Genomic DNA, 27471 nt, shown 5'->3' on the forward strand with positions numbered 1-27471 from the left:
CATAGCGCCCGCGCAATTTACGGAGCTACTGCTCCGTGAATCGCGGGCAAATCGAAATATTTGCGTGGGCGCAGAGCAAAAATCGTTGCCCTTTGCCCACGCAAATATTGCGCGGATCTACCTGAATCTGGCCCACTATCTTTAGATTTGTCAGCTGGAAGAAAAGTGAACTTTTCATAAAAATGTTTATTATTTCAAGTAAAGGGCATGTTAGCCTGACATATGAAGGATATTGCTACAAATATTTATTTTAGTATTTGCTTTGCATTGATTTTGGCTTTTTTGTATTAGCTCTAAACGTCTTTTCCATTTATTTTCAAAAACCCATTTCAAGCCTTTACAAAACCTGTCAGTTTAATGGTAAGTGTTGGTGTGGCTATGAAATATGTTATGACTTTAACAAGTGATATTTTTCCACTTCAAATAAGTAGTCAGGCATTCCGACTCCACATGCATAGAGGTGCCGTTAAAAGGCTAAAACCTTTCACAGCTGGTGGTCTTGTACTGATTAGCTAGTGTGGTCTACATGGAATGACAGCAACCAATCAATAATCTTTAACAGGTCAGACCCCAAGCAAAACACGTGTATTGAAGCATGCTCAGGCAGGCATTACTTTTGCATTAATATAAAGTAAAAAAATCTAAGCTGAAAAAAAGATGTTACATTTGAAAGAAAGTGCACGTGCTGAATTCAGATGAATTAGAAAAAGACATGAGCCACGTGTTATGGTTTTCTGTCACCATCTCACTTCTACCTCTGTTAGATCTGTATTATCTTTAGATAAGCTGTTCAACAAATAGTCTGCAAGAATTTTTTTTATGTGCTCTGGCTAAACCATATACTGTATGTAACCCCTTGACAATGATGTAACGCAAAAATGCAGCCTTTGGCTTCAGATGGTTGTACTGGGGTGATGCCTGCAGCTACACACATAACCCCAGTACCGTTTTTTTAGAGCCAACAGTCGGCTTTCTTGTAATAACGACTGATGTGGCTAATCAGCCGCTTGGCTGTTATTACAAGCAACGGATGTTTGGGGGTGGTAACTAATTTTCTAGCAAAAAATACTGAATTTAACTTGTAAGCAACAAGTGTCATAAAAAGTTCTAGGCATGAAGGAGTTAACCTATGTGATGTATTCTGGTATATTGTTTGATAAAACTGTCCTAATAAGAAATATTAGAATTCTGAAATAATACTCTCTATAAAAAAGAATACTACATTTTCAGCAGAGTAATGCTGTAGAGTTGACATAACCAGAAAAATAAGGGAGTCGATCAATAAACAATTGGAGGCAATCGTTTTCCCAGTGGTGGAACAACCACAATAGCAGTCCGTATGGCTTCTGAATATCTGTATTCCTCCAAGATGCAATCATAGTGCAGTGATTGTAATTTCTACCTGAGCTCTGCATATATAAAGCATTCTATACGTGTATGTAAAAAATAAGACTGAGCCATCTGTGTAATGATCCCCATCTGTATACACAGAGGTTTACAACATCTGGTCTGTAGTGTGCCTGAGAAGGAAACAGCTATGGGTTTACAAAGGAATACAACCTAGGACCCATTTACAAACTTGCACTTTAATGCGCTTATTTAAAAATAACATATATAATTTTTTTCCTGCATCTTTGTGCACTGAGTGGCCTGTAGAATTCAAAAGTAACTCATCAAAACAAGTTATGTGCATTTTAATGTGCTTGGATGTTTTAGAACAGTTAATAACAAGGCTTAGTCAATGGCTTTTAACTCTATCCACTCCAAATATTAAAGTGAAAAAAGCATTGAAAATGTGCATCAACATTCATTGATGATATATGACAATGCACAAAAAATGACAATGCACCTTCCTAACGCTACAATAAAAAAAAAAAGATATACACACATTCATAGAAAGATAAAAAAAATTGGATGCAGAATGGCAGGAAGGGGGTGAACTTGCATACTATGTATCCCTTGCTTATTCACACACATCACTATGGTAACACGGTGCTTTGCAAGGATCTCCCCCCTGACAAGGTACTCCCCACCCCCACATTAAGGACATGTGGCACAGGGGGGATCCCATGCATGTTTTTTTTTTGTTTTGTTTTGTGTGGGGTTCCCTCCTTAACCTCCCTGGCGGTATGATTCTGTCAGAAAAAAGGTGCTGAAAGCGGTACCATTATTTGCAAGGAAATTTGGCGTTTTATATTGTAGGTCTGTAATTTTTAGAAATAACTCACTTAAATCTGACCAAACAAGATTCTAATAGGCATCCCGGGTATGACATTTTTTTAAAAACAAAATTATAAATTATAATATAATAAATAATTATAAATAATTATAACAAATAATAATATAATTATAATAAAAATTATTCAATAATGTAATCAAATTAAAATCACTGAAATTTGCTCAGTTGCAGAATTGTTGCTGTCATTATTTTTTTTTTTTTATGACGAATTTCCCCACAAATCGCTATCGCACAATTCTGCAAGTGATTATAAATTATTATCGCTGTTTTTTAGCTGATCTAAAACTATTTTTGACATAAAGGGACACTTTTGGTTGCTATGGACAATCTACAGTTTGCAGGGAGAAAGAAACGTTTTTATTATATAAAATGACATGCATGACACAGGACAGACCACTAGGGACAAGGGGGGTGTGTTTTTTTTACATACAGTACTGTAATCTATAAGATTACAGTATACTGTATGTAAAGTGTTTGTTTACGTTTTTAAATTTGGCGCCGTTCTCCGTCCCCGTGCGTCGTAACGTCGCAGGGAACGGAGATCGGCGTCACACGGAAGCACTATGTGAATCGAGCGAGGTCCCGCTCGCTCACACAGCGCGGTGGCATCGCTGGATCCAGGGACAAGGTAAGTAAAAAGTGCCTGTGGATTCAGCGAGGCGAGCCCGAGACTGACTCGGGGTTACCGATCGTAGCAGGAAAATCAAACCCCGAGTCAGTCTCGGGAAGACCGCCAGGGAGGTTAAAAGCCAAAACAAACCCGAAGAGTCTGGTATAAATTGGGCCCCTGCTATTTTCTTTTTTTGTGAAGTTCCCCATTAACATCTATACCAGACCCTCATCTAGGATTTTCCTGGCTGTTTGTTTACAAATCCCTGGATGTTTGTTTAAAAACATAACAAAGCAGCTGGGAGCTGTCATTTTGCCAGCAATTTAGGCTTCATGTACACGGGACGTTGTTTAACCTCTCCTGAAGACTTGACTTGACAACTACAAACCGGCGTCTAAAAACAACAGTTTATCCGCATTTAAATGCAGCGTTTAGTCGTGTTTAGCCGCGTTTGCGCCTAGAAGCGCTTGTAAAAATAAATTGCTAAAATTAAAAACGTCTGTAAATGAAACGCTATTAAATGCAAGTTACCGCGTTTAGCAACATTTAGAAGCTGTTACAGGCATTTGGTGTTTCAAATGCCTCTGAACATCCGCCTGAACCCATTTTTTTTTTGTGTTTTCAAAAAATGCTTCTAAATTCAACTGCCTAGAAACAACTATAAATGACCCCGTGTACATGTACTGATTAGGTAGCATAGAGGAGAGTTCAGAAGCAGCTGAATAAAATGCCCAACTGCTCCTAAAGGTCCGTTTACCAGCAGCAGTGTACATGAGGCCTTAAGTGCCAGTTCACACCAGCACGATGTCAGACATTGCATGTGATTTTTGTATGGCTGAATTTGCATCACATTTGGAACAAAATCGTGCAGGACCCATTGCGATCACACCCATGCGATACGATTCCTGTCCGAATTCACAGTTTGCACTGCGATATGCGAACCCACCTGAGAGGTGTCATTAACTTTCTATTGACACCCGCAATGGTTCGCATAGGGCTGTGTGAACTGCCTGCGAGTTCTATGCGATGTGGGAACCGGAATGGGAATCACACTGGTTCCCGCATCTCGCTGGTGTGAATTGGCACTTAACCCAGTTTTTTCTTTGAAAATTTCAGTTTTGTTGTAGTAAGTTGCATAGCTAGCACAGATGCTCCACTTAACAGACAGGGTCAGGGCACCTCTCAGGCATGTTATTTTATATGACACTTTTGCATTTGTATTGCTTCATGTTAAGCATTACTAAAACCACTGCTCTCAGCCAAACTGAATTAAAAAAAAATATATATCAACCTATAGAGCAGTGGCGGCTGGTGAAGTTTTAGGATGGGGGGGCGCAAGACCCCACCCCTCCATGATTGGCCCCCTCCCACTTCTTGTAAGCCACACCCCTTATATAATCCACCTACTCCGTCCCCTGTATTCCACTTGCATCCACTCATAGTTTCAGGAGTATATAGCCCCAGCATCACAGGACAGAGTATAAAGCCTCAGCATCACAGGACAGAGTATATAGCCCCAGCATCACAGGACAAAGTATATAGCCCAAGCATCACAGATCATGGTATATAGTGCAGCCTTATCAGATCGGCGCAAACAAACTGAAAAATTACACTGTTAGTAATGAGGGGTTCCCTCCAAAATGAGGGGTTCCCACCTGTAAATCGCACATATCTGCATTCTGCAACCTGTAAACAGCACTTATCTGAATTCTGCACCCTGTAAATAGCACATATCTGCATTCTGCAACCAGTAAATTGCATGTATCTGCATTCTATACCCTGTATTTCGCACATATCTGCATTCTGCAACCCTTAAATTGCACATATCTGCATTCTACACCCTGTATATCGCACATATCTGAATTCTGCACCCTATAGATAGCACATATCTGCATTCTGCACCCTGTAGATAGCACATATCTGCATTCTGCAACCTGTAAATCATACATATCTGCATTCTGCACCCTGTAAATAGCACATATCCGAATTCTGCCCCCTGTAAATAGCACATATCTGCATTCTGCACCCTGTAAATAGCACATATCTGCATTCTGCACCCTGTAAATAGCACATATCCGAATTCTGCCCCCTGTAAATAGCACATATCTGCATTCTGCACCCTGTAAATAGCACATATCTGCATTCTGCAACCCCCCCCAATCAGGTCAGCTACAGTGCTACACTATGCACATGGCAGGGGGGTGGTGGACACAGCAATCACCCCCCCCCCCCCCCGCCCCAGACTAACACAGGGTGGCAGAGCAGACAGACATCCTCCTCCGGGCTCCAGCCTCTCCTTCTTACAAGTACAACACTATTACAAGTCCCAGCATTAAAAAGAAAAAAAGGCATGACCACTCATCCTCCTTGTAGTTCTCCATCATCTCCTGGGGCTCAGGTGCATGCTATCCAGCATCTTTGTCCAGTTTTTCTCTCACAGCTGGGAATTGTAGTCCCATAGAAGGTGGATTGCATGCACCTGAGCCCCAGGAGAAGATGGAGAACTACAAGTCCCAGCAGGTTATAATATAAGGCTCCGAGATGGATGGGTGTCCAGACATCCATCCACCTCAGAGCCTTATATTATAACATGCTGGGACTTGTAGTTCTCCATCGTCTCCTGGGGCTCAGGTGCATGCAATTCACCATCTTTGTCCAGTTTTTCTCTCACTGCTGGGACTTGTAGTCCCATAAATGGTGGATTGCATGCACCTGAGCCCCAGGAGAAGATGGAGAACTACAAGTCCCACCAGGCTATAATATAAGGCTCTGAGGTGTATGGGTGTGGATTGCATGCACCTGAGCCCCAGGAGAAGATGGAGAACTACAAGTCCCAGCAGGTTATAATATAAGGCTCCGAGGTGGATGGGTGTCCAGACACCCATCCACCTCTGAGAGTTATATTATAACCTGCTGGGACTTGTAGTTCTCCATCTTCTCCTGGCATGAGAGAAAAACTGGACTAAGATGGTGGATTGCATGCACCTGAGCCCCAGGAGAAGATGGAGAACTACAAGTCCCAGCCATGAACAGCCACACTTATGAACAGTATGGAGCAGTATGAACAGCCACACTTACCTTCAATGGCGCCGCTCCTCTATGACTCCCCCATACGTGCTCCAGAAACCGGAAGTGATGTAAAAGGCACTGCCCACTGACCTCTCCTCCGGTCCCCACCACGCCAATTCTATGACACCACTAGGGCATGCTAACAAATCAAAATAGAGTAAGAGTGTGTGCGGGCACACAGCTTGCGCCCTGCACACGCACTAAACACAGGCAAATCAGCTTCCCAGCCTCCAATCAGCTGATTGACACATCAATACGTGCCATTGCCAGAAGATTTGCTGTGTCTCCCAGCACAGTCTCAAGAGCATGGAGGAGATTCCAGGAGACAGGCAATGACTCTAAGAGAGCTGCACAGTGCCATAGCATGTCCTAAACCCATCAGAAGGATCAGTAGCTGCTCCTTTGTGTGAGGAGGAACAGGATGAGCACTGCCAGAGCCCTACAAAATTACCATCCGCAGGCCACTGGTGTGAATTTCTCTGACCAAACAATCAGAAACAGATTTCATGAGGGTGGCCTGAGGGCCCAACACACTCTTGCTGGCCCTGTGATCACTGCCAGGCACCTAAGAGCTTGATTAGCATTTGCCACTGAACACCAGAATTGGCAGGTTCATCACTGGAGCCCTGTGCTTTTCACAGATGAGAGCAGGTTCACTCTGAGTAGAAGACGAGAAAGGGTCTGGAGAAGCCATGGAGAACGTTATGCTGCCTGCAACATCATTCAGCATGACCAGTTTGGTGGTGGGTCAGTGATGGTCTTGGGAGGCATATCCATGGAGGTATGCACAGACCTCTACAGGCTAGACAATGACACCCTGACTGCCATTAGGTATCGGGATGAAATCCTTGGACCCATTGTCAGACCCTACGCTGGTGCAGTGAGTCCTGGGTTCCTCCGGGTGCACAACAATTCCTGGCCTCATGTGGCAAGAGTATGCAGCCAGTTCCTGGAGGATGAAGGAATTGATATCATTGAATGGCCCCCCCACGCTCGCCTGACCTACATCCAATAGAACCTCCTGGGACATTATGCTTTGATCCATCCGCCGCCGCCAGGTTGCACCTTAGTCTGTTCAGCATATCAGTGATGCTCTGGTCCAGATCTGGGAGAAAATACCCCAGGACACCATCCGTTGTCTCATTAGGAGCATGCCCGATGCTATGAGGCATGCATACAAGCACAAACTACTGAGTTCCATTTTAAGTTTCCTGCAATGACATTTTAGCAAAATGGACTAGCCTGCTGCATCATTTTTTCACTTTGAATTTCAGAGTGTCTTTGAATTCAGACCTCTGTATGTTGATAATTTAAATTTCCGTCAAAAGATGTGGCATCCTTTCGTTTCTAACACATTACCCAGTCATTACCCAGTCCATATCAGTATAGATATCCAGCACAATATTTTTCCAAATTGAGATCTGATATGTTTTCAAAGTGTTCCTTTAATTTTTTTTAGCAGTGAATTTCTTACTAGGAGAATCATGTGATATTGCAAAACCTAAAATTAACCTTAAATTAAGAGGACACAAATAAAATAAATAGTTTTGGCTTTGCTCAAAATATTACTTTAATTCTGCTCCCAGTGTGTATTTTTTATCATTGGCTGGTGTATTATTATCCATTACTAAGTAAAAGTAATATCAAACAGATTGTCTCTGCCCTCTTTCAATCATTCATTGTCCAAATATGAAAACTAAACAAACAGCTAGTTCTTGGGTGAAGACAGCACATCTTCTAAGAGTTTCTTTGCCAATTTCATTAAGGATCAGGTGCATGAGAACAGCAAACATCCAAACAATCTTTACAGATGTGCCAGCAGCTGATGGGCATGCCTGGTATGTTTGTTGATTGCATCATGTTTACTGTGTCCACAACTCCCTAACGATGCTGACTTCATAATTGGAGTTTTGTAAACAGCTGAACAGAAAATGATTCACTGTGTCCATGAGGCCATATATTAATATTAATAGTTTGTACTTGCATGTCATTTTCAAAATACGTTGATCTAAAGTACATTTGTTAAATTTTTACATTAAAGGAAAAATTTGCAGAGAATGGTGGATATCACTGAGAATACTACATTTCCACGTTTCGATTTTTTCATTAAAAAAGCTAATTAATAAATAATACTTGACAGTTACTAGAGACTACTGGATTTGCAGTGGAGTTTTTCGATGTTCTCAAACATTAGATTGTAATGAACAATACACTGAAAATATTTTAAATAATTATGAATTTCTCTAAACTAAAAATTGTGCATTACAATGTGACAATATGACTCCTACCAAGTGGAGTTACAGTCTCTGACGTCACCAGACACGATCCTCTCTGGTTATGAGTTGCGGCTGTGTTTTTTAACTTTGTTTTGGCTGTCAGTATCATTTGTGTTTTTTAAAATAAAACCCCCTAAATTAATTACTGCACCATGAAGCCTTCTTTTCTCTGCCCTTTTTGAAATATTGAATGTGAAAGCGTACTTGGATACACAATTGCTGTATACTTTCTATCCACCTGGCAGGAGCTTAATACAGCGTGAGTGGGGAAGTTCCACCTTTGGAGGAGTCCTTGGATGGTTCATCCGCAGCCAACTGAGTTTCCTGTGATTTGCCTTTATGACCTCTATCACTTGAGATCCATTCCATCTGGTAAGCGGCATTGATCGCCTTTCTTTTGATGAACAGAACATATATACATTATATCTTATATCTACAGTCAAGTTTTTTCTCTTCATTGTGCACTGTCAGCATCTATGGACTAACACTATTTATTGATGCGTTTTTTATAAATTAATCACATTGTTTGCTTATTTGTGGACTTATAGTAATTGCTTTATTATATTGCACATTCATTTTGTGGATTTATAATTTACTCATTATGTGGTAGAGCAACTATTTTTTGTTATACAATTATTGAACTTAAGTGACAGGTTGGCAGTGGATTTTGGCTTCTGAGCAGATGGGCTGAAAACAAGATGTAAAGATGTAAATCTCATTCTTGCTTATCCCTTTTATTCTGCTGCTATCGTTCTCATAAAGGTAAAACTCTAAAAATGATGAAACTATATCTCACCACTACACTGATGCTGTCCCCTAATTGTTTTTCCCTAACAATTTTTTATTCACTCTGCTTTCTAGACTTCATACTAACTTTGAAAGAGGAAATACATTTCCCTCTTTCAATGCTTCCACAGTATAAGATTGTAAGTTAAAAGACAGTGACTAGTGTTCCCTATAGAACCAACTGCTGCTGCTGTAAAGGTTGGATCCCTATTAAAACCAGATGACCATTGATGGACACTTCACCTTTAGCAGCCACCTTTTACATTCACTTTATACTTGATTGCCCTCAACAATTTAAGTAATGGATTATTTGGTATTAACAGGAGGCTAATCTAGTATGCTAGGAATTCTAGGAGTAGTTGAGGTAAGTCCACAAGAATAATTGATGTGGTAACCAGAGCTGAGCATAAAAACCATAGAACCAGGGGCTTATTTAAAACACAGTCATCAAGAAAAAGAAGCAGCCAGTAACTCCATAACATCAAGTGTATTTATTGTAAAGCCTTTACAGTGAGTACAGTCAGCAGCAGACTCATTTTGGCAATAAGCCTTGTTCACAGCACCACACAACCAAGGTCAAGGCAGTTAGGATAACTGTGGTCAGTTGAAGCAACTTGTCAGATCCAAGGAGTCCAACAGGTCAAGGGATATCATCCTTACCAAGATAAACAGGATCTAGACACACCAATAATGCCCCCCCCTCCTTTTCTTTTTGTCCGTATTGGAGATAGTTTATTTATGTGATTATTATATTTATATGAATATCTTTTTCATATGTATTCATTTTCTTTTCTTCTTTCTGGCTGTAGTCAGAGCTGTGCATACAGAACAATTTACAGTATATTACATATATGGCCCCGACGAAGCAGGGGCTCCTGCGAAATGCATAGACCAACTGTGAATTGATTCATGAATCTGCAAAAAACAAGCTCTGCTACTGTTGGAGGTTTTTGTTTTACATACCTTCAAAAATGTTTTAGTTGTTGTTTTTACTATCTGACATAATACAATTTTTATTTTGTTATACATTAATGTTTGAAAGTGGCTATCATTGGCATCCCTTTTTCTTTCAAATATTGCCTACGTGTATATGTGGGATGATGTCAATGAGAACCTTTACATATGGTACCTCACTCCAAATTTACAAAAATTAATAACTAGAAACACTCTGAGAACAGTGGGCCAAATCCTCAGCCAGGCGGCGTAACTTAACTTTCAGCAGTTAAGTTACACTGACTTAAAGTTTCTACCTAAGTGCCTGATCCACAAAGCACTTACCTAGAAATTTCAGGCCGTGTAACTTAAGTGCCGCCGTCGTAAGGATGTCCTCCTCTCCAGGGGGCGTTTATAATTTAAATGAGGCGCGCTCCCGCGCCGGCCGTACTGCGCATGCGTGTGACGTAATTTTCCCGACGTGCAGCGCGCGAACGTAATTGACGCCGGGCGGCTTTGTGGATTGCGACGGGACACAAAAGTTGCGACGGCTGAAAAAAAATATACGCGCCGGGAAAACAAATAATTATTAAAAAAAATGATAACGTCGCTCAGCATGCATTCCTGAGGGAGAACTCCATGCCAATTTTCAAAGAAAAAACCGGCATGGGTTCTCCCCCCAGGAGCATACCAGGCCCTTAGGTCTGGTATGGGTTGTAAGGAGACCCCCCCACGCCGAAAAATCGACGTAGGGGGTCCCCCTACAATCCATACCAGACCCGTATCCAAAGCACGCTACCCGGCCGGTCAGGAAGGGAGTGGGGACGAGCGAGCGCCCCCTCCTGAGCCGTGCCAGGCCGCATGCCCTCAACATGGGGGGGTTGGGTGCTCTGGGGCAGGGGGGCGCACTGCGGGCCCCCCCCACCCCAGAGCACCCTGTCCCCATGTTGATGAGGACAGGACCTCTTCCCGACAACCCTTGCCGTTGGTTGTCGGGGTCTGCGGGCGGGGGCTTATCGGAATCTGGGAGTCCCCTCAAATAAGGGGGCCCCAGATACCGGCCCCCCACCCTAAGTGAATGGATATGGGGTACATTGTACCCCTATCCATTCACCTGGAGGCAAAAAGTAAAAGTTATTAAACACACAACACAAGGGTTTTTAAAATAATTTATTATTCTGCTCCGGAGGCCCCCCTGTCTTCTTTATTAGCTCTATTACCAGGGGGGGCTTCTTCTTAGGCTCTCCGGGGGTCTTCTCCGCTCTCCGGGGGGGTTTCTTCTTCCGCTCTCCGGGGGGGGCTTCTCCGGACTCCGGGGGTCTTCTTCTATCTTCTCCCCTCTTCCGCTGTTGACTCGGCGAACCCCGGTTCTTCTCCAGCTGTCCGGTGCCTTCTTCTTCAGCGCTGGCTGCCTGCTATCTTTGTGTGTTAGCTCAATTTCTAGCAGGCAGCCATCGCGGTCTTCTGTGACGTCAGGGTCTTCTCTTCTGTTCTTCTCCCCTCTTCCGATGTTGCCTCGTCGCCTCTTGTCGCTGTAATGATGGAAGCGCGCCTTGCATCCCATTTATATAGGCATCACCGTCCCATCATGCTCCGGTAGGTACCCACGTGGTGGGTGCACGTGGGTAGGCACCCACCACGTGGGTACCTGCCGGAGCATGATGGGACGGTGATGCCTATATAAATGGGATGCAAGGCGCGCTTCCATCATTACAGCGACAAGATGCGACGAGGCAACATCGGAAGAGGGGAGAAGAACAGAAGAGAAGAAGGTGACGTCACAGAAGACCGCGCCGGCTGCCTGTTACTAATTGAGCTAACACACAAAGATAGCAGGCAGCCAGCGCTGAAGAAGAAGGCACCGGACAGCTGGAGAAGAACCGGGGTTCGCCGAGTCAACAGCGGAAGAGGGGAGAAGATAGAAGAAGACCCCCGGAGTCCGGAGAAGCCCCCCCCCCGGAGAGCGGAAGAAGAAACCCCCCCCGGAGAGCGGAGAAGACCCCCGGAGAGTGGAAGAAGAAGCCCCCCCTGGTAATAGAGCTAATAAAGAAGACAGGGGGGGCATCCGGAGCAGAATAATAAATTATTTTAAAAACCCTTGTGTTGTGTGTTTACTAACTTTTACTTTTTGCCTCCAGGTGAATGGAAAGGGGTACGATGTACCCCATATCCATTCACTTAGGGTGGGGGGCCGGTATCTGGGGACCCCCTTATTAAAGGGGACTCCCAGATTCCGATAAGCCCCCCGCCCGCAGACCCCGACAACCAACGGCAAGGGTTGTCGGGAAGAGGTCCTGTCCTCATCAACATGGGGACAGGGTGCTCTGGGGTGGGGGGGCCCGCAGTGCGCCCCCCTGCCCCAGAGCACCCAACCCCCCCATGTTGAGGGCATGCGGCCTGGCACGGCTCAGGAGGGGGGGGGCGCTCGCTCGTCCCCACTCCCATTCCTGACCGGCCGGGTAGCGTGCTTTGGATACGGGTCTGGTATGGATTGTAGGGGGACCCCCTACGTCGATTTTTCGGCGGAGGGGGGTCTCCTTACAACCCATACCAGACCTAAGGGCCTGGTATGCTCCTGGGGGGGAACCCATGCCGGTTTGGATTTTACAAATTGCCGTGGAGTTCTCCCTCGGGAATGCATACCAAATGCCGTCGCTTGAATGGGCCTTTACAAGGTGTGACTAACTTTACACTTTGTAAAAGCAGCCCTAGTTTTACACTTGGCAAACTAACACTTACGGCGAAAAAACTAAGCACAAAAGCTTTGAGGATCGCCCTAAGTGCTAATTTGCATACCAGAAGAGGCATTTCGACTCGAAATGCCCCCAGTGGCGGATGCGGTACTGCATCCTAAGATCCGGCAGTGTAAGTCCCTTACAGATGTCGGATCTTCTGCCTAACTTAGGAAAACTGCTTCTGAGGATCAGTTCCAAAGTTAGAACCAGAGATACGACGGCTTACGCCGGAGTATCTCTTTTGTGGATATGGCCCAGTATAACTAAAGCAACAGAAATGAAGAACATTATGAGGAAAACAGGATCAAACAACACACACACACACACACACACACACTTGGTAAATTGATCAACTAGAGTATAAGTGGTAATCTTTTGAAGAAGTATGAAGAAGTATATATGAAGCAGGAAATGTGCCCCAGGCTACCACTATGCATTTGCACAGCTCACCTGAATTATTAAGTGCACGTTTTTGGGGGGTTTCATTTCAATACAAACCAGTATTTGTACTAAATCTACTAGGAGGGATAAGCTATTTTCAGTCTGTTGGATATTTTATCAAATGGTACTTTTCAAAAAAGATTTAGCTGAAAATGCAATTTGAACTCAAACATATCCTCTCCTCAATTGGTACCATATTGAATGCAACAGTTATAACCAGCCTGAAGGTAGCAGTATTTTAAGTAGCAAGCTGTACATTGCTTATGAATTCATTTGTATGTGATATTTATAGACAAACTATCTTAAAAAAATCTAAATATTTGCATGTGTGTAATGTTCACCTGGTATATGCAATAATATATTTTATGGACTGAAAAATGTATAGTGAAAAAAAGTTAATAGCACATGAAAATGAAAATACTGCATGCTTATGCGTTTGTAAATCAAGCCATATGTGATTCTCTTAAAAAAAAGTGGCAATTGCCACATATCTCCTAGTTTGTTTCCTTAATATCTATTATAAGCATACAGTGCAAAAGGATAAAAAAAAATACTCTGGGCTAAAACGTCAATTCTCAGAGGTTGTTAACATGATATATGCAAATGCTGTAAAAAGGAAATGTGATAAAATGTTTAAGATGTATGCTTAACTTCTCAATTCTCTTCTACGCTGTCAAATTAGATTTTGTTTTGAAATGTAAAAGATGACCTGGAATCAGAAAGAGGATCCCAGATCTTTAATGTGAAGGACTCTTCAGGCACTTTTAAAGCAGAAACAAATGAGGCAGATAATAACTCAGAGCCGTTTCTCTCAATTCAGCAAACAGGCACAATCAGAAACAGTTAAAGCTTACGATAGAAGAACTATCATTAGCTGATTTTAGATTAGTCAGCTACCCAGCTATGAGAAGCCTTAAATTGCTAGAACTGTCAGTTCAGATACATTTAATCAGTGAAATCAAGGGAAGAAAATCAATGACATTTTCCTCTAAGGTTAAAAGTTCCTTCAGAAGCTACAAAGAGTAAAAAAAAAAATATTCTGTGTCATTGTTAAACATAGCTTTGCATCGGCTCTTAAGCACGTAAGTAACATTTGTTGTCCTTTCAACATTCATGCAATTAGCCAGCTGTAATAGGTCAGTGTCAATTTGGTGGATATTTTGCTGTAGGAAGGTGATGGGAAAGAGCCAGTAGGATGAAAATGTTAAGGGCAGGGCATGGAGTAAAAAGGTTGGTGCTGTACTAATAAAATGTTATAAAGGCCAGGACCACAATGAACAATGAAACTGAATGATATAATAGATACGTAAAACAATAAACTATGAATATTTTCTATCGGTATCGAGCCATATGTTATGTTATTTACAATTGCACTGCCATGACACTACATGAAAATATCCAAGTCTATGCAAGGATCGATATACTACCCACCTTAATTGAGCAACAAAATAAATTTAACCAGATAAAGGTGGAGTGCACATTGTATTAGGTGGTATTAAACTCAAAAACAAAAATGTAAAATACAGCACCTTACCAATTCTTATATGTGGTGGTTGCTTTGGTTTTCTTTTTTTTTTACTTTCTTTTCTTTATTTCATCTGGTGATCCAGCCAGTAACTTCCTGTTCTTAAGGTGTCTGCATTCTGAATGAAGTAGTAAAGAAGACACCCTTGGACAGCAGCATTGTCAGTCTGGGGACAGGGTAGTGTTAAGCCTGCTATACACGGATCAAATTTCCACCAGTTCTACTGATCGACTTCTGCCTTTTGGGTTTTTCCTGATAGGCCAGTGCCACCGGCTATAGCCATTAACACTGTTCCATGTGTTCTAAAAGCAAGGACTTGTCCCCACTATTAGAACACAATAGCACAGCAGGAGTGATTATATGTGGATCTGGGAAACGGATAATGTTTTTTGTTCAGCCCACTGGTTGAACAAAAATTATTATTAATGTATTGGCTGCCTTAGACTAGTGGATTTAGACAAACTTAACTAACAAATTAAAGCTGAACTCCAGATAACACTATAAGCAGTTACAGCAAATATTTTTTTTTCCTTTTTGGGATAAAGGTTCTATATAAATATATAAACGCTGACCATTGTAAGCACCAAATCAGTGCTATATGATTTGTTTCAACCCTCTAACTTCTTCTTTGCCTGGACAGTTTGGACTGGTAAAGTAGGCTGAATAATAACAGACTTAGTGGCTGGATCACTGTGTGAAAATAAAGGAAAAAAAGCCTTAAAGGATAAATTTGCATTTATTTTGTTTACTTGCCTAGAAAGCATTGTACCTGGGTTTAGCAGATGACAGGTGCCATGTAGGACTCATGCAGACTTGTCAGTTTATCTGTCTGCTAGTACATTGTAGGGGCAGGCAGACATACACTGACAGGAAAAGACAATGAACTACCTAGAGTGCTCAACAGTGCCCTAGTAGTTCATTGAGAACTACAAGCCAACAGCTGCAAAGCGTGTTGGTACTTGTAGTTTCACATTCACAGAGCTCTGTGATTAAATGATGTGGGCAGGTGAACAGAGTGTTTTTTTTTTTAAAATAGTGACAGTGAGCAGGGAAGAAGATCCCCCACTTGCTGTCACTATAAGCAATGGATTAGATAGACGCTGCAGGAGTGGGAACATGTTACATGCTTCACGCTAAAAATGGATGGAACATATAAAATGTTCCCAAAGATGAACTTATCCTTTGAAAACAAAATGAATACAGCCACCACATCTAAGAATTGGTGAGCTACAGTTTAATATATGCATATATATATATATATATATATATATATATATATATATATATATATATATATATATATATATATATATATATATATATATATATATATGCACAGTGCCTTGCAAAAGTATTCATTCATTGGCTTTTTACCTATATTACAGCATTTAGTTCAATGTTTTTTATCTGAATTATATGTGATGGATCAAAACACAATAGTCTAAGTTGGTGAAGTAAAATTTGAAAAATATATACATAAAACTATTTTTCAGAAATAAAAAAAATTATAATTGGCATGTACGTATGTAGTCACCCCCTTTGTTATGAAGCCCATAAAAAGCTCTGGTGCAACCAATTTCCTTCAGAAGTCCCATAATTAGTAAAATGATGTCCACCTGTGTGCAATCTAAGTGTCACGTGATCTGTCATTACCTATACACACATTTTTGAAAGGCCCCAGAGGCTGCAACACCTAAGCAAGAGGCACCACTGACCAAACTCTGCCATGAAGATCAAGAAACTCTCCAAACAAGTAAGGGACAATGTGAGAAGTACAAGTCAGGGTTAGGTTATAAAAAAAAAAAAAAAAACTTTGATGATCCCTAGGAGCACCATCAAATTTATCATAACCAAATGGAAAGAACATGGCACAACAGCAAACCTACCAAGAGACGGCTGCACACCAAAACTCACGGACCGGACAAGGAGGGCATTATTTAGAGAGGCAGCACAGAGACCTAAGGAAACACTGGAAGAGCTGCAGAGTTCCACAGCAGAGACTGGAATATCTGTACATAGGATGGCAATAAGCCGTACGCTACATAGAGTTGGGCTTTATGGCAGAGTGGCCAGAAGAAAGCCATTACTTTCAGCAAAAAACAAAATGGCACATTTGAGTTTGCAAAAAAAAATGTGGGAGACTCCCAAAATGTATGGAGGAAGGTGCTCTGGTCTGATGAGACTAAAATGTAAATTTTTGGCCATCAAAGAAAACAATATATCTGGCACAAACCCAACACATCACATCACCCAAAGAACACCATCCATCCCCACAGTGAAACATAGTGGTGGCAGCATCATGTTTTGGGGATGTTTTTCAGCAGTCGGGACTGAGAAACTGGTCAGAGTTGAGGGAAAGATGGATTGTGCTAAATACAAGGATATTCTTGAGCAAAACCTGTATCACTCTGTGTGTGATTTAAGGCTAGAATGGAGGTTCACCTTCCAGCAGGACAATGACCCCAAACACACTGCTAAAGCTACACTTGAGTGGTTTAAGGGGAACATGTAAATGTGTTGGAATGGCCTAGTCGAAGCTCAGATCTCAATCCAATAGAAAATCTGTGGTCAGACTTAAAGATTGCTGTTCACAAGAGCAAACCATCCAACTTGAAGGAGCTGGAGCAGTTTTGCAAGGAGGAATGGGCAAAAATCCCAGTGGTAAGATGTGGCAAGCTCATAGAGACTTATCCAAAGCGACTTGGAGCTGTGATAGCCGCAAAAGGTGGCTCTACAAAGTATTGACTTTAGGGGGGTGAATAGTTATGCACATTGACTTTTTCTGTTATTTTGTCCTATTTGTTGTTTTCTTCACAATAATAAAAAAAAAAAACAATCTTCAAAGTTGTGGGCATGTTCTGTAAATTAAATGATGCAAATCCTCAAACAATCCATGTTAATTCCAGGTTGTGAGGCAACAAAACACGAAAAATGTCAAGGGGGCGAATACTTTTGCAAAGCACTGTATATATATATATATATATATATATATATATATATATATATATATATATATATTGGGGGGTTAATACTGCCTTAAGTATAGATTTACAGTAGAATATAAGCTGCCCTAACACTGAGAGAGAAAACCCCCCATAAGCAACTGTTATTGCAATATAGTTTAAGTCCAGTTTGCAAATGCTAAAGCTCATAACATATTCTGTTGTTGACTAATTAAAAAAAAATTGCCATAAATATTTGTCAAATAGCGGATATAAAGTATTTGGAGGTGCATGACACATTCATATTAATATTATCAAAATATTCAAAACATTTTAGACTGGAGAATGGTGGCTTATATATTACCAAGCGAGAAATAATTAGGGTTTGTGGAATGTACGGTAGAAAAAGCTGACAAGTGCTCATCTGGGTTATTGATGATTCTACTATTAAATGTGATGGATTAGAGAGTTATTGTAAGATGCTTTCTGCTGACCTGATTTTAAGAAAATGGTTGTGCTGCGTGTATATCTGTAATTCTCCTAGTTCTGCAATTAATAAACTATTTATGCTACTATGATGACCACTATAAAAATATGATACAATGTTTGTATACATAGCCATAAATAATTACCGTAGTTTACACATTCTAAGAGCCTACCTGTGGGTTTGTAAAGATGATGGATGCTGTATGATTTCCTTTCCCAAGGGCAGATGGGCAGAACTGTAACAGCACTTCAGTAGTGGAACTGGGTGGTACTAAAAGCTGTTAAAAAAAAACAAAAAACAAAACTGTTGTTTTTGTACTGGTATTGCAACTCTGTAGAAGTATCTTCAATGCTGATGATTAATGCGCTCCACTAAAGCTTTGTGCACTGTGTGCATTCATGGTCTGATACACTGCTAAACAACTGTAAATGTTCTTTATTGATGACAATGATTCCAGTTACTAGCGTGGTATTATGCCAAATAGAATGTTATTTACACATTTTTATTGTTCTTCTGGCTCAGTAAAATGAGAAGCAAAAGAAGAAACGAGCCACCATTAGTATTTTTTAGCTTCAAAATTAGAAAAGTGGCCATTAAAAGCAACTGTAACTTAGATGCAATCTATTTCAATGAAAAAAAACAAAACAAAACAAAAAAACAATGGCTAGGCAATAGTTTTAAATTTAAAATATAGTTCTTCTACTACGTCAGTGAGTGGTCAAAGTAATATTGCGATGGATCATTGAATCATTTTACGCAGTATCCAGACACACAGCAGTCTTAGTAGATCTCAAATATTAACTGAAGATGCCATATAAACTACAACCCATTACATGTTCCTAAATGGTCCTATAGGATGTTTTACCCTGTTGATGCCTTGTAAAAAAAAAAATGAATCTGACATTAAAAATGGGGGGCCAGATTCACAGTCGAAATATGCCGGCGTATCTACTGATACTCCGGCGTATTTTCAAATTTGCCGCATCGTAGCGTTGTTTTGAATCCTCAAAACAAGTTATGACGGCTTTAGGCTTCGATCCGACAGGCGTACGGCTTCGTACGCCTTCGGATCGTAGGTGTAATTCTTCGGCGCCCGCTGGGTGGAGTCCTCATCGTTTTCCACGTTGGGTATGCTAATTAGGTGTTTACGGCGATCCACGAAGGTACGCGCGTTCGTCACATTCGCTTACGTCGTCGCTAGCCGGCTTTTTCCGTCGCAAAGTTAAGAGTGCTATTTAGGTGGTGTAAAATTAGACCATCCATGTTAAAGTATGGCCGTTGATCCCGCGTCGAATTTCAAATTTTATTTTTTTGGCGTAAGTCGTCCGGGAATACGAAAGGACGTAACGCACGTCGCCGTTCAAAAAACACGTCGGGGCGCCGTAAATACGCGCAAAGCACAGCGGGAAATTTCCTAACGGAGCATGCGCAGTCGGTTTGGCGCGGGAACGCGCCTAATTTAAATGACACACGCCCCATTTGAATTAGGCGGGCTTGCGCCGGACTGATTTACGCTACGCCGCCGCAAGTTTTCAGGCAAGTGCTTTGTGAATCAAGCACTTGCGCTGAAAAGTTGCGGCGGTGTAACGTAAATGAGTTACGTTACGCTGCAGCGCAGGTACATGAATCTGGCCCGGGGTCTGTCCAGCTGAGGGTAATACAATTCTGCTATATGGTAAAGAGTATTAAAAATGTGGCTTTTCTTTAAAAAGGTAAATCTGTGTAATGCGCTGTACACATGATCGGAAATTCCGACAACCGTGGATTTTTTTTTTTTACAGAATGTTGGCTCAAACTTGTGTTGCATAGACACGGTCACACAAATCTTGTCTGAAATTCCGACCGTCAAGAACGCGGTGACGTACAAGACGTACGACGAGTCAAGATCAATGCAGTTCAATAGGCAGTTTGGCTCGTCTGCTTGATTCTGAGCATGCATGTTTTTTTGCGCGTTGGAATTGCATACAGACAAGCGGATTTTCCGATAAGAACTTTAAAAATAGAGAACCTGCTCTCAATCCTTTGCTGGCAGAAATTCTGACAGAAAATGTTGGATGGAGCATACACACGGTCAGAATTTCCGACCAAAAGCTCACATCCAACTTTTTTTGACGGAAAATCCGATCGTGTGTACAGGGCATAAGAATTAGGTTGATTTTATTGGTGTATACATGTGATATTTTTTGTCTGTTGTTATACCCGTAGTATATAAATGGAACGCTATTTGAATATATGAAAAGCTTACAAGAGAAATTTAATTGATGTGAGCAAACTGTGGAACACGACTCAAAAAAGTGAATTTATTGTGAATATGATGAGTAACACTGGACCAAATTTCATGCACTTACACATATAGACATGAGCATGCATAGACCAGTATTCTCTTAATAATGGTAGTTATGTGTTTTGAACTTAAAATACTCTTCTGTCTCATGCAAATGTGTTAAATCTAGCCACCAGGAGACTAGTACTCACCAACAGATGGATTTATATATAATAAACTCAAGTGGTTGTTTATTCCATTGACTGATCATAAAATGTCAAACTCTTGGCAGGGATGGACTGGCCATTGGGACTACAGGGAGTTTCCCGGTGGGCCGATGGCTCAGTGGGCCGGCTTCAGTGACAGCGGCCTGGGAGTTTCTCACTTCTGCCTAATCTTGTCCCATTAGGGGGGCACCAAACTGATTCTTTGCCCGGGAAAAATAATGTCTAGCTTCCCCACTGGTACTGCCTATAAGAGTACCAGTACCAGCCGTTCTACTCTAATAAAGTAAAACGGCTAATGGCTAGTGAAGGGGGAGAGGGGGCTTGGGTGGCCGGGGGAGTACGGGAGTTGTCCGGCCGCTGTGGGAGAGACCTGTCAAAGTGGGCCGGTCTGGATGAAGTCCAGGGCCACATTTTTGTCCCAGTCCAGCCCTGACTCTTGGTCATACAGTATTTGAGCAAAATTGCTGGCATTTGACTGTGATTTTTGCATTGCATTTTTCATCACAACAACATAAACTTATAAAAGTAGATAGTGTACACCTAGAGAATATGGTCCTTGCCCATTGCCTTCTCACTTTAAGAAATGAGGGGTTCTGTGGTATAACAAGAAACATTGCAGGTAACTCAAATTGCTGCAATGGAACCAAGGCAAACACTTTTCTCAAATGTACTGAGCTATTCAGCTTATTGCATTCTTTCAGCCTGGTGTCTGGGGAGCAGTTGGGGGTATAAAGGTTACAAAGTGAGCACCTGCTATTAAAACCTGTATGGGACACTACACCATGGCATTGTTCAACAACAATATGTTTCTTGCAATGCTTACTTAAAATACTTAAGTAACAAAATGCTATTAATAGAGCATATACTAAAATACTAGTAAAAAATGTGTAATGCCTTAAGAAAGGGAGAGGTGGTATTATCCATAATTCACAATGTCTTTACAGAAAGTTATGGACTGTAGTAATTTAGTTCATTTATTCTCAGCACATATAACAATCTAAATGCATTAAGGGGTCAGTTATGCTTTAGTAAGTCAAAGCAAAGAACGGCTAATTGTTTTGGAACTATAATTCCCAGCTTTGGCCCACAACTAAGTTATGAAGAAAAGAAAATGAATGGAGCTGACTTTTCAAAGGGTCTTTCCATTGTAATGCAATTCTATTGCTGATGACATTTAAGCCACTGCTAATGAACCAGACACACTAGACAGCACTGGGGATATTTTTAACTCTCCGGACAGTTCACTTGCAATATGCAGAAGTTAGAAGTCATGATAATTAATTCAAATCCATTTCTATGTTAATGACTTGTGAAACAAAAAGTGAACCTAAAGCAATATTCTGAGAACTGTACAGCAGGATAACAAACATGATGAATGTTATGCACATAAAGCAAAGTTGGAATAGCAATGTTCCAGTAAACGACCCACAAAGCTGGTAGAATGGGATGACTACTTTCTGCAACCTTGCATAATGAATGGGTCTAATAGGTGGTAATACTCACATTTCTTGTAAAAAATTATGCAAATGTGTCATAAACAGAATATGAAAAGGGAATGGTTCACCTGGTTTCTTTAAAACATTCATTTATTTTCTACATCTAAATAGTAAGCTTTAAAAAAGGAAAATAGCGCAAAACAATATAAATTAATACATAGACTTCACTACAGATGGGTATCTAGGTTCAAGCTTTAGAATTGGATGGGTATATACTGTATTTGTTGGGGTATAAGATGGCTTTTTATACTTAAAAACATCCCCCAAAAATCGGGGGTCGTCTTATATGCAGGGTATAAAATGTGAACCTTTAGTCTGTCAGGCCGCTGGATGTGCGGTAATACTGTATGTAGCTTTGGCTACATACAGTATGCTGCTCTGAGCCAATCACGGTGAGTGATATATTTTATTGATGAATACAAAGCCTGCTAGGATTGGCTGAGTCAGAGAGGCGGGGTGATGATGTTACAAACTCTGCCAATCCAAGCAGGCTTTTTATTCATTAATATAATACATTGCTCGCCGTGATTGGCTCAGTGCGGTATACTGTATGTATACTGTATGTAGCCAAAGCCACCGTACATACAGTATTACCGAACATCCAGTGGGCTAACAGATTAGTGGGTGTAAACAAAATGGTTGGTAGACAAGACCCCATCATGGCTCCAGAAAGAAAAAGGAAATATGAAGCCAAAAGGGGGAAACATGCATGCTCCACAGTTGGATGTTTTGTGTAACTTTGTCATAAAAGCCTGTAATGATATTGATGCAGAAACAGTAATCAAGTCTTTCAAGAGGTGTGGCATATCAAATTCATTGAATGGTATGGAGGACGACTACTTGTGCCAAGATGAAGGTGAAGCCGAAGCTGAAGTCACACCATCTGATTCAGAATTAGATCAATATGATGACTATCTTACAAATGTATCACTAGATGTCATTGATGAACTTATGATGTCAGAGGATGAACATGATGAGGATTTTGAAGGATTTTAAGTACCAGTAAGTCATAGTCAATTTAATTAAAATTATTTAAATCAAATTTGATGTTTTTAAATGGTGTTGACTCAGAAGGGAGGTAGTCTTACATGGTGAGTATAGCCCAAAACCTGTTTTAACTGGGAAATTAGGGGGTTGTCTTAAACACCCAGTCGCCTTATAGCCCGGCAAATATCCCCGGTACATTTCCTTTTTACTAAAGTTAATTAAAAAAAATTTCATGCACACTGTATTATTTTTACACCCAGTGTTTTTCTTATGTTTAGATTTAGGTTGTTTTTATGTTTCAATAGTGTTTATTAATTTTCTTCATAAACAAAAAGAAATACATATCAGCGTAACTTCTTTCTTTAAGTAATGATTTGGCAATCTGTTTACCATCACAATGTGCATTTAGGTTGTTTTTAAGTTCTTTCTTGCATAATACCCTTGTGGGATGCCAAAATAAAAAGAGAAACAAAAATTTAAAAAAATGTGTAAATTTAAAAGCAGGAAATTTGATATTCAGCTAACATTTACTACATGTGTATTTTCCTGGTGCATGTGGATAAATGACTGCTGCTTGTTCACAGTGTGGATTGCATGATGTATGAGTGTGAAACAGCAGAGTTAAGACAAATGTCTTGTATTATAGCACAAAAAAATGTGTATTAGTTACAGTTCAAATTTCTCCAGCACTTATTTGACAAAAGAAAAAAAAAAGGTCACATTCTATCATATTTATACAAAAATTAGCAAAATATGTCTATCACTGAATAGCCAGGGAGCAAAAGCAAGAGGGCAGTCCAATTAAGCGAGGAAACGTAAATGAACAGACAACTGGAAGACAACTAGATACAGTAGGAGATGAAAAATAAAAAGTAAACAGACCTAGGGTAAAAAAAATCTGAATTAGTGAGGGTGCATAAGAATGGTGAAGGCTAAAGGATGAAAAAGAGAGATGAACTACCTACAAAAGAGAAGAAAGGTTAGGAAGAAGAACTGTCAGGTGAACAAAAGCTCCAGCTTACTTTTTAGGGTGATATCCCTCCTAAATATTTTATTGGCAATTTAGGCAACCTCAGCACTCCAGATGTGGTGAAACTACAAATCCCATCATGACTGTCTTGCAATGTCTCACAGGATTTGCAGTTTCACCACAGCTGGGGTGTTGAGGTTGCTTCACCCTCCTGCAAGCCTTATATCTCTCTCAATTGTATTCCTAAATGTATAGAAAAAAAGTATAAAGACATACAGAACATCTCCTATCCTCTGGAATACCCACCCCAGTCTGTCTAACTTTCTCCTAATTTTACAGCAATCCTTGAAATCATTCATCTATTTAGGGAAAACTACCCCACCTCCTCCTAAAAACTGTACTTTTACTTTCTCCATCAGCTCATTCTTCATGGTTAGTGCCTTCTGTATCACTTGTCCTTCCAGTTACATAGTAAGCTCTCATGAGTAGGGCCTTCCTTACACATATAGAATGTTGGACTGTCCAAAGTTTCTTTCACTCCTATCAAAGTCTGTCTCCAACATGTATGACAAACAGCTGGAAAGTCCTTTAAAGGATAACTTTACCTTTTATAATAATAATAATAATAATAATAATAATAATAATAATACATGTACATTTAAAGAAAAAAAATGTGCATTTAGAATTGTTTTTACACTGGAGCCTGTAAAGCATTGCACCCATGATCAGCAGACTATGGGTGCAATGCCAGGATCCTGAAAACTCTCAGTACACTATCTCCAATATGGGCAGGCAGTTACTGAATTGCAGGAAAAACTACCAGAGCACTCACCGACACCTTTGCAGTTTATTAAGAACTAAAAGCCATCATCTGTGGTGGCCGACAGTACCTGTAGTTCACTCATTCACAAAACTCTGTAAATTAATGATGTGGCTGTGTGGGCAGGTGCAGGGGGAGGATCACCTGCCCACTCTTACATGAAGAGGAGGATCGGGCAGAGAGGATGCAGGAGCTGGAACATCTTACATGTTCCACCCTAAATACAGGTTGAACATGTAACATGTTCCAAAGGTGAACTTCAAGGAAGTCATAGAAAAGTTACCATAATCCAATATAACAAAATTAAAATATATGGTAAAGATTGTCTCCAATCTAATTCAACTGATCTTACTGTAAATTTAGGAAGAAAGCATTGAGAAAGAGGCTGCAGGATTGGTTTGACCTGCATATACTGTATAAAATTATTTGTTTAAGTACAACTAAAGGGCCAGGATATAAAATACACTGCAATCATGCAAAACTACCTAGCCATTTATCTAACATTTATAGTTCACCGTCAGGGGTCAATGAATTTAATAACAAAAATTACCATTTATTCAAAATTATCAATACAAAAAAGTTTAACTTACTGGTTTACTGTGATCCGTTTCCACTAAGAAATGTTCAGGATTGGTATTTATAGTTTGTAGCTCAAAGGTTTCTTGCGTAGGATTATGCAATGGAATAATAAGACGAGTCCACCTATAAAATATTCAAAAATCAAAGAAGAGTTACAGTACATGTAGCCATTATACATTTCTTTATCTTGTGAAACTAAAATAATATATAGGTTAACTCATTTATGGCACTAACAGAAAAAATGTATTTAAATGTGAATAGATCAAAACAACATGCAATCTATTTTTACCATACAATTCTACAGGATTACTTTTTTTCCCCCTAAAGCCTCGTACACATGGTCGGACCTTTGTCCGAGCAAAATCACATCGGAATTCCAACAGAATTCCATCGGAGTAGAAGAGAACATGTTCTCTATCTAAACTCTGACGGAATTCATCAGAATTTCCTATGGAAATAATCTGATTGGGCATGCACACGGTCGGAATTTCCGATGGAAAAAGTCAATTGTGTGTACGGGGCATTATACTCCAAATATCATGAGCATATATTAAAGCGGAGCTCCACCCTAAATTGGAACTTCCGCTCATCGGAACCCTCCCCCCTCCGGTGTCACATTTGACACCTTTCAGGGGGAGGGGAGTGCAGATACCTGTCTAAGACATGTATTTGCACCCACTTCCGGCCACACAGTCTGCGGGTAGACTGCGGGCAGAACGTCAGATCCCCCCCCCCTCCCGTTGTGTTCTGAAAAACACACGGCTCCCAGAACACAGCGGGGACCAGTGAGCACGGCGCAGAGCAACTCACGCATGCGCCGTAGGGAAACGGGCAGTGAAGCCGCAATGCTTCACTTCCTGGTTCCCTCACCGAGGATGGCGGTGGGGGCAGCAGAGTGACGAGCGATTGCTCGTCTTCTGCTGCCGACGTCGCTGGACTCCAGGACAGGTAAGTGTCCTAATACTAAAAGTCAGGAGCTGCAGTATTTGTAGCTGCTGGCTTTTAATATTTTTTTACAGAGGAGCTCCGCTTTAAGGTCTGTTACTTTGCATCACTAACTTTCTAATTTTAAACGTTAAAATACATTTTGCCACATTAGAGGCAACAGTATCATTATGTGGACAATTCAGGAGTTAAATAAAAAAAAAGCACAGAACATCCTCATGTCCTTTCCTCTGTAGTCCCAGTTTTAAAATTCTCATGTTTCAGACAAGCAGCTGTCAAAAATGCCCAAGGTTAGGTAAATAACAGAAGCACATGCAGAGGGCAGAGAAGAAGCCTGGCTGTGTTTTACATCTTGTCAAAGATAAACAGCAATTAATGCCATTCTGTTTTAAATATACTGTAGTTTATTGGTAAGAGGAAAATATGGTCTTAGGGTAAAAAAAATCGACATACGGCTGATGACAAGGCAGAAATTTACCACCTACAACTAAACACATTAACAAAGCAGTTAAAATGCTGAAGGCTAAAAAATAAAATGTTTATTTGACTGAATGTCGAGTTTAACTAACAGCATTCAAATGAAAGTGCAAAGACAATACTAACTTTCCAAGTTCACATGCTACTTCAGGAAGTTTAATTGGTGCTGGCTTCTCAGATGACATTTGTAATTCATACCAAAATTCTCCAAATATGTCACACTGGAAAATCACACTAGAAAAAAAAAAAAATCATAGATAAATAAATTAGAACATGTTTTAAATATCATTGCTCTGAAGGTGTTGTCAGGGGGCTGCTGTCTGTCAGTTGCACATGCATGTTCATCAACTTTATAGAGTAAAGAGACTGAAGAACTTGGAATAGATTCCAAAAGTCATTGATAAAAACGTAAACACATGATTTAGCACATAGTGATCAATACTGTCCTATGGATTCCAATATGTTTTCCTTTACCAGGAAGTTTGGAAAAATGAATCCCCCTACATGCAAAGCATCTACTACTGGCAATCAGTTATTCACCAATCTGTGATAACATACCATGTATGAGATGTAACTAAATTTAGCACATACAATCATTTAAAAGGTCATTTACATTCACTGTGTGGATATGGCAACAATACATTATTTAACAAATGTAGTGGCA

At 40.6% G+C, this 27471-nt stretch overlaps 1 protein-coding gene across 1 annotated transcript in view; it reads right to left on the bottom strand.

The window, feature by feature from the left end:
- CFAP47 (cilia and flagella associated protein 47) overlaps positions 1 to 27471 on the bottom strand; it is a 610902-nt gene that overhangs the window by 140094 nt on the left and 443337 nt on the right. Inside the window, exons 53-55 of the mRNA XM_040336504.1 lie at positions 26934 to 27041; positions 25397 to 25508; positions 18216 to 18320 (exon numbers count right to left, since the gene is read on the bottom strand). Of these exons, the coding sequence (XP_040192438.1) occupies positions 18216 to 18320; positions 25397 to 25508; positions 26934 to 27041 (325 nt within the window). The remainder of the gene's footprint in view (positions 1 to 18215; positions 18321 to 25396; positions 25509 to 26933; positions 27042 to 27471) is intronic.

The sequence above is a fragment of the Rana temporaria genome, chromosome 2, assembly GCF_905171775.1.
Source record: "Rana temporaria chromosome 2, aRanTem1.1, whole genome shotgun sequence".
NCBI classification, from domain to species: domain Eukaryota; kingdom Metazoa; phylum Chordata; class Amphibia; order Anura; family Ranidae; genus Rana; species Rana temporaria.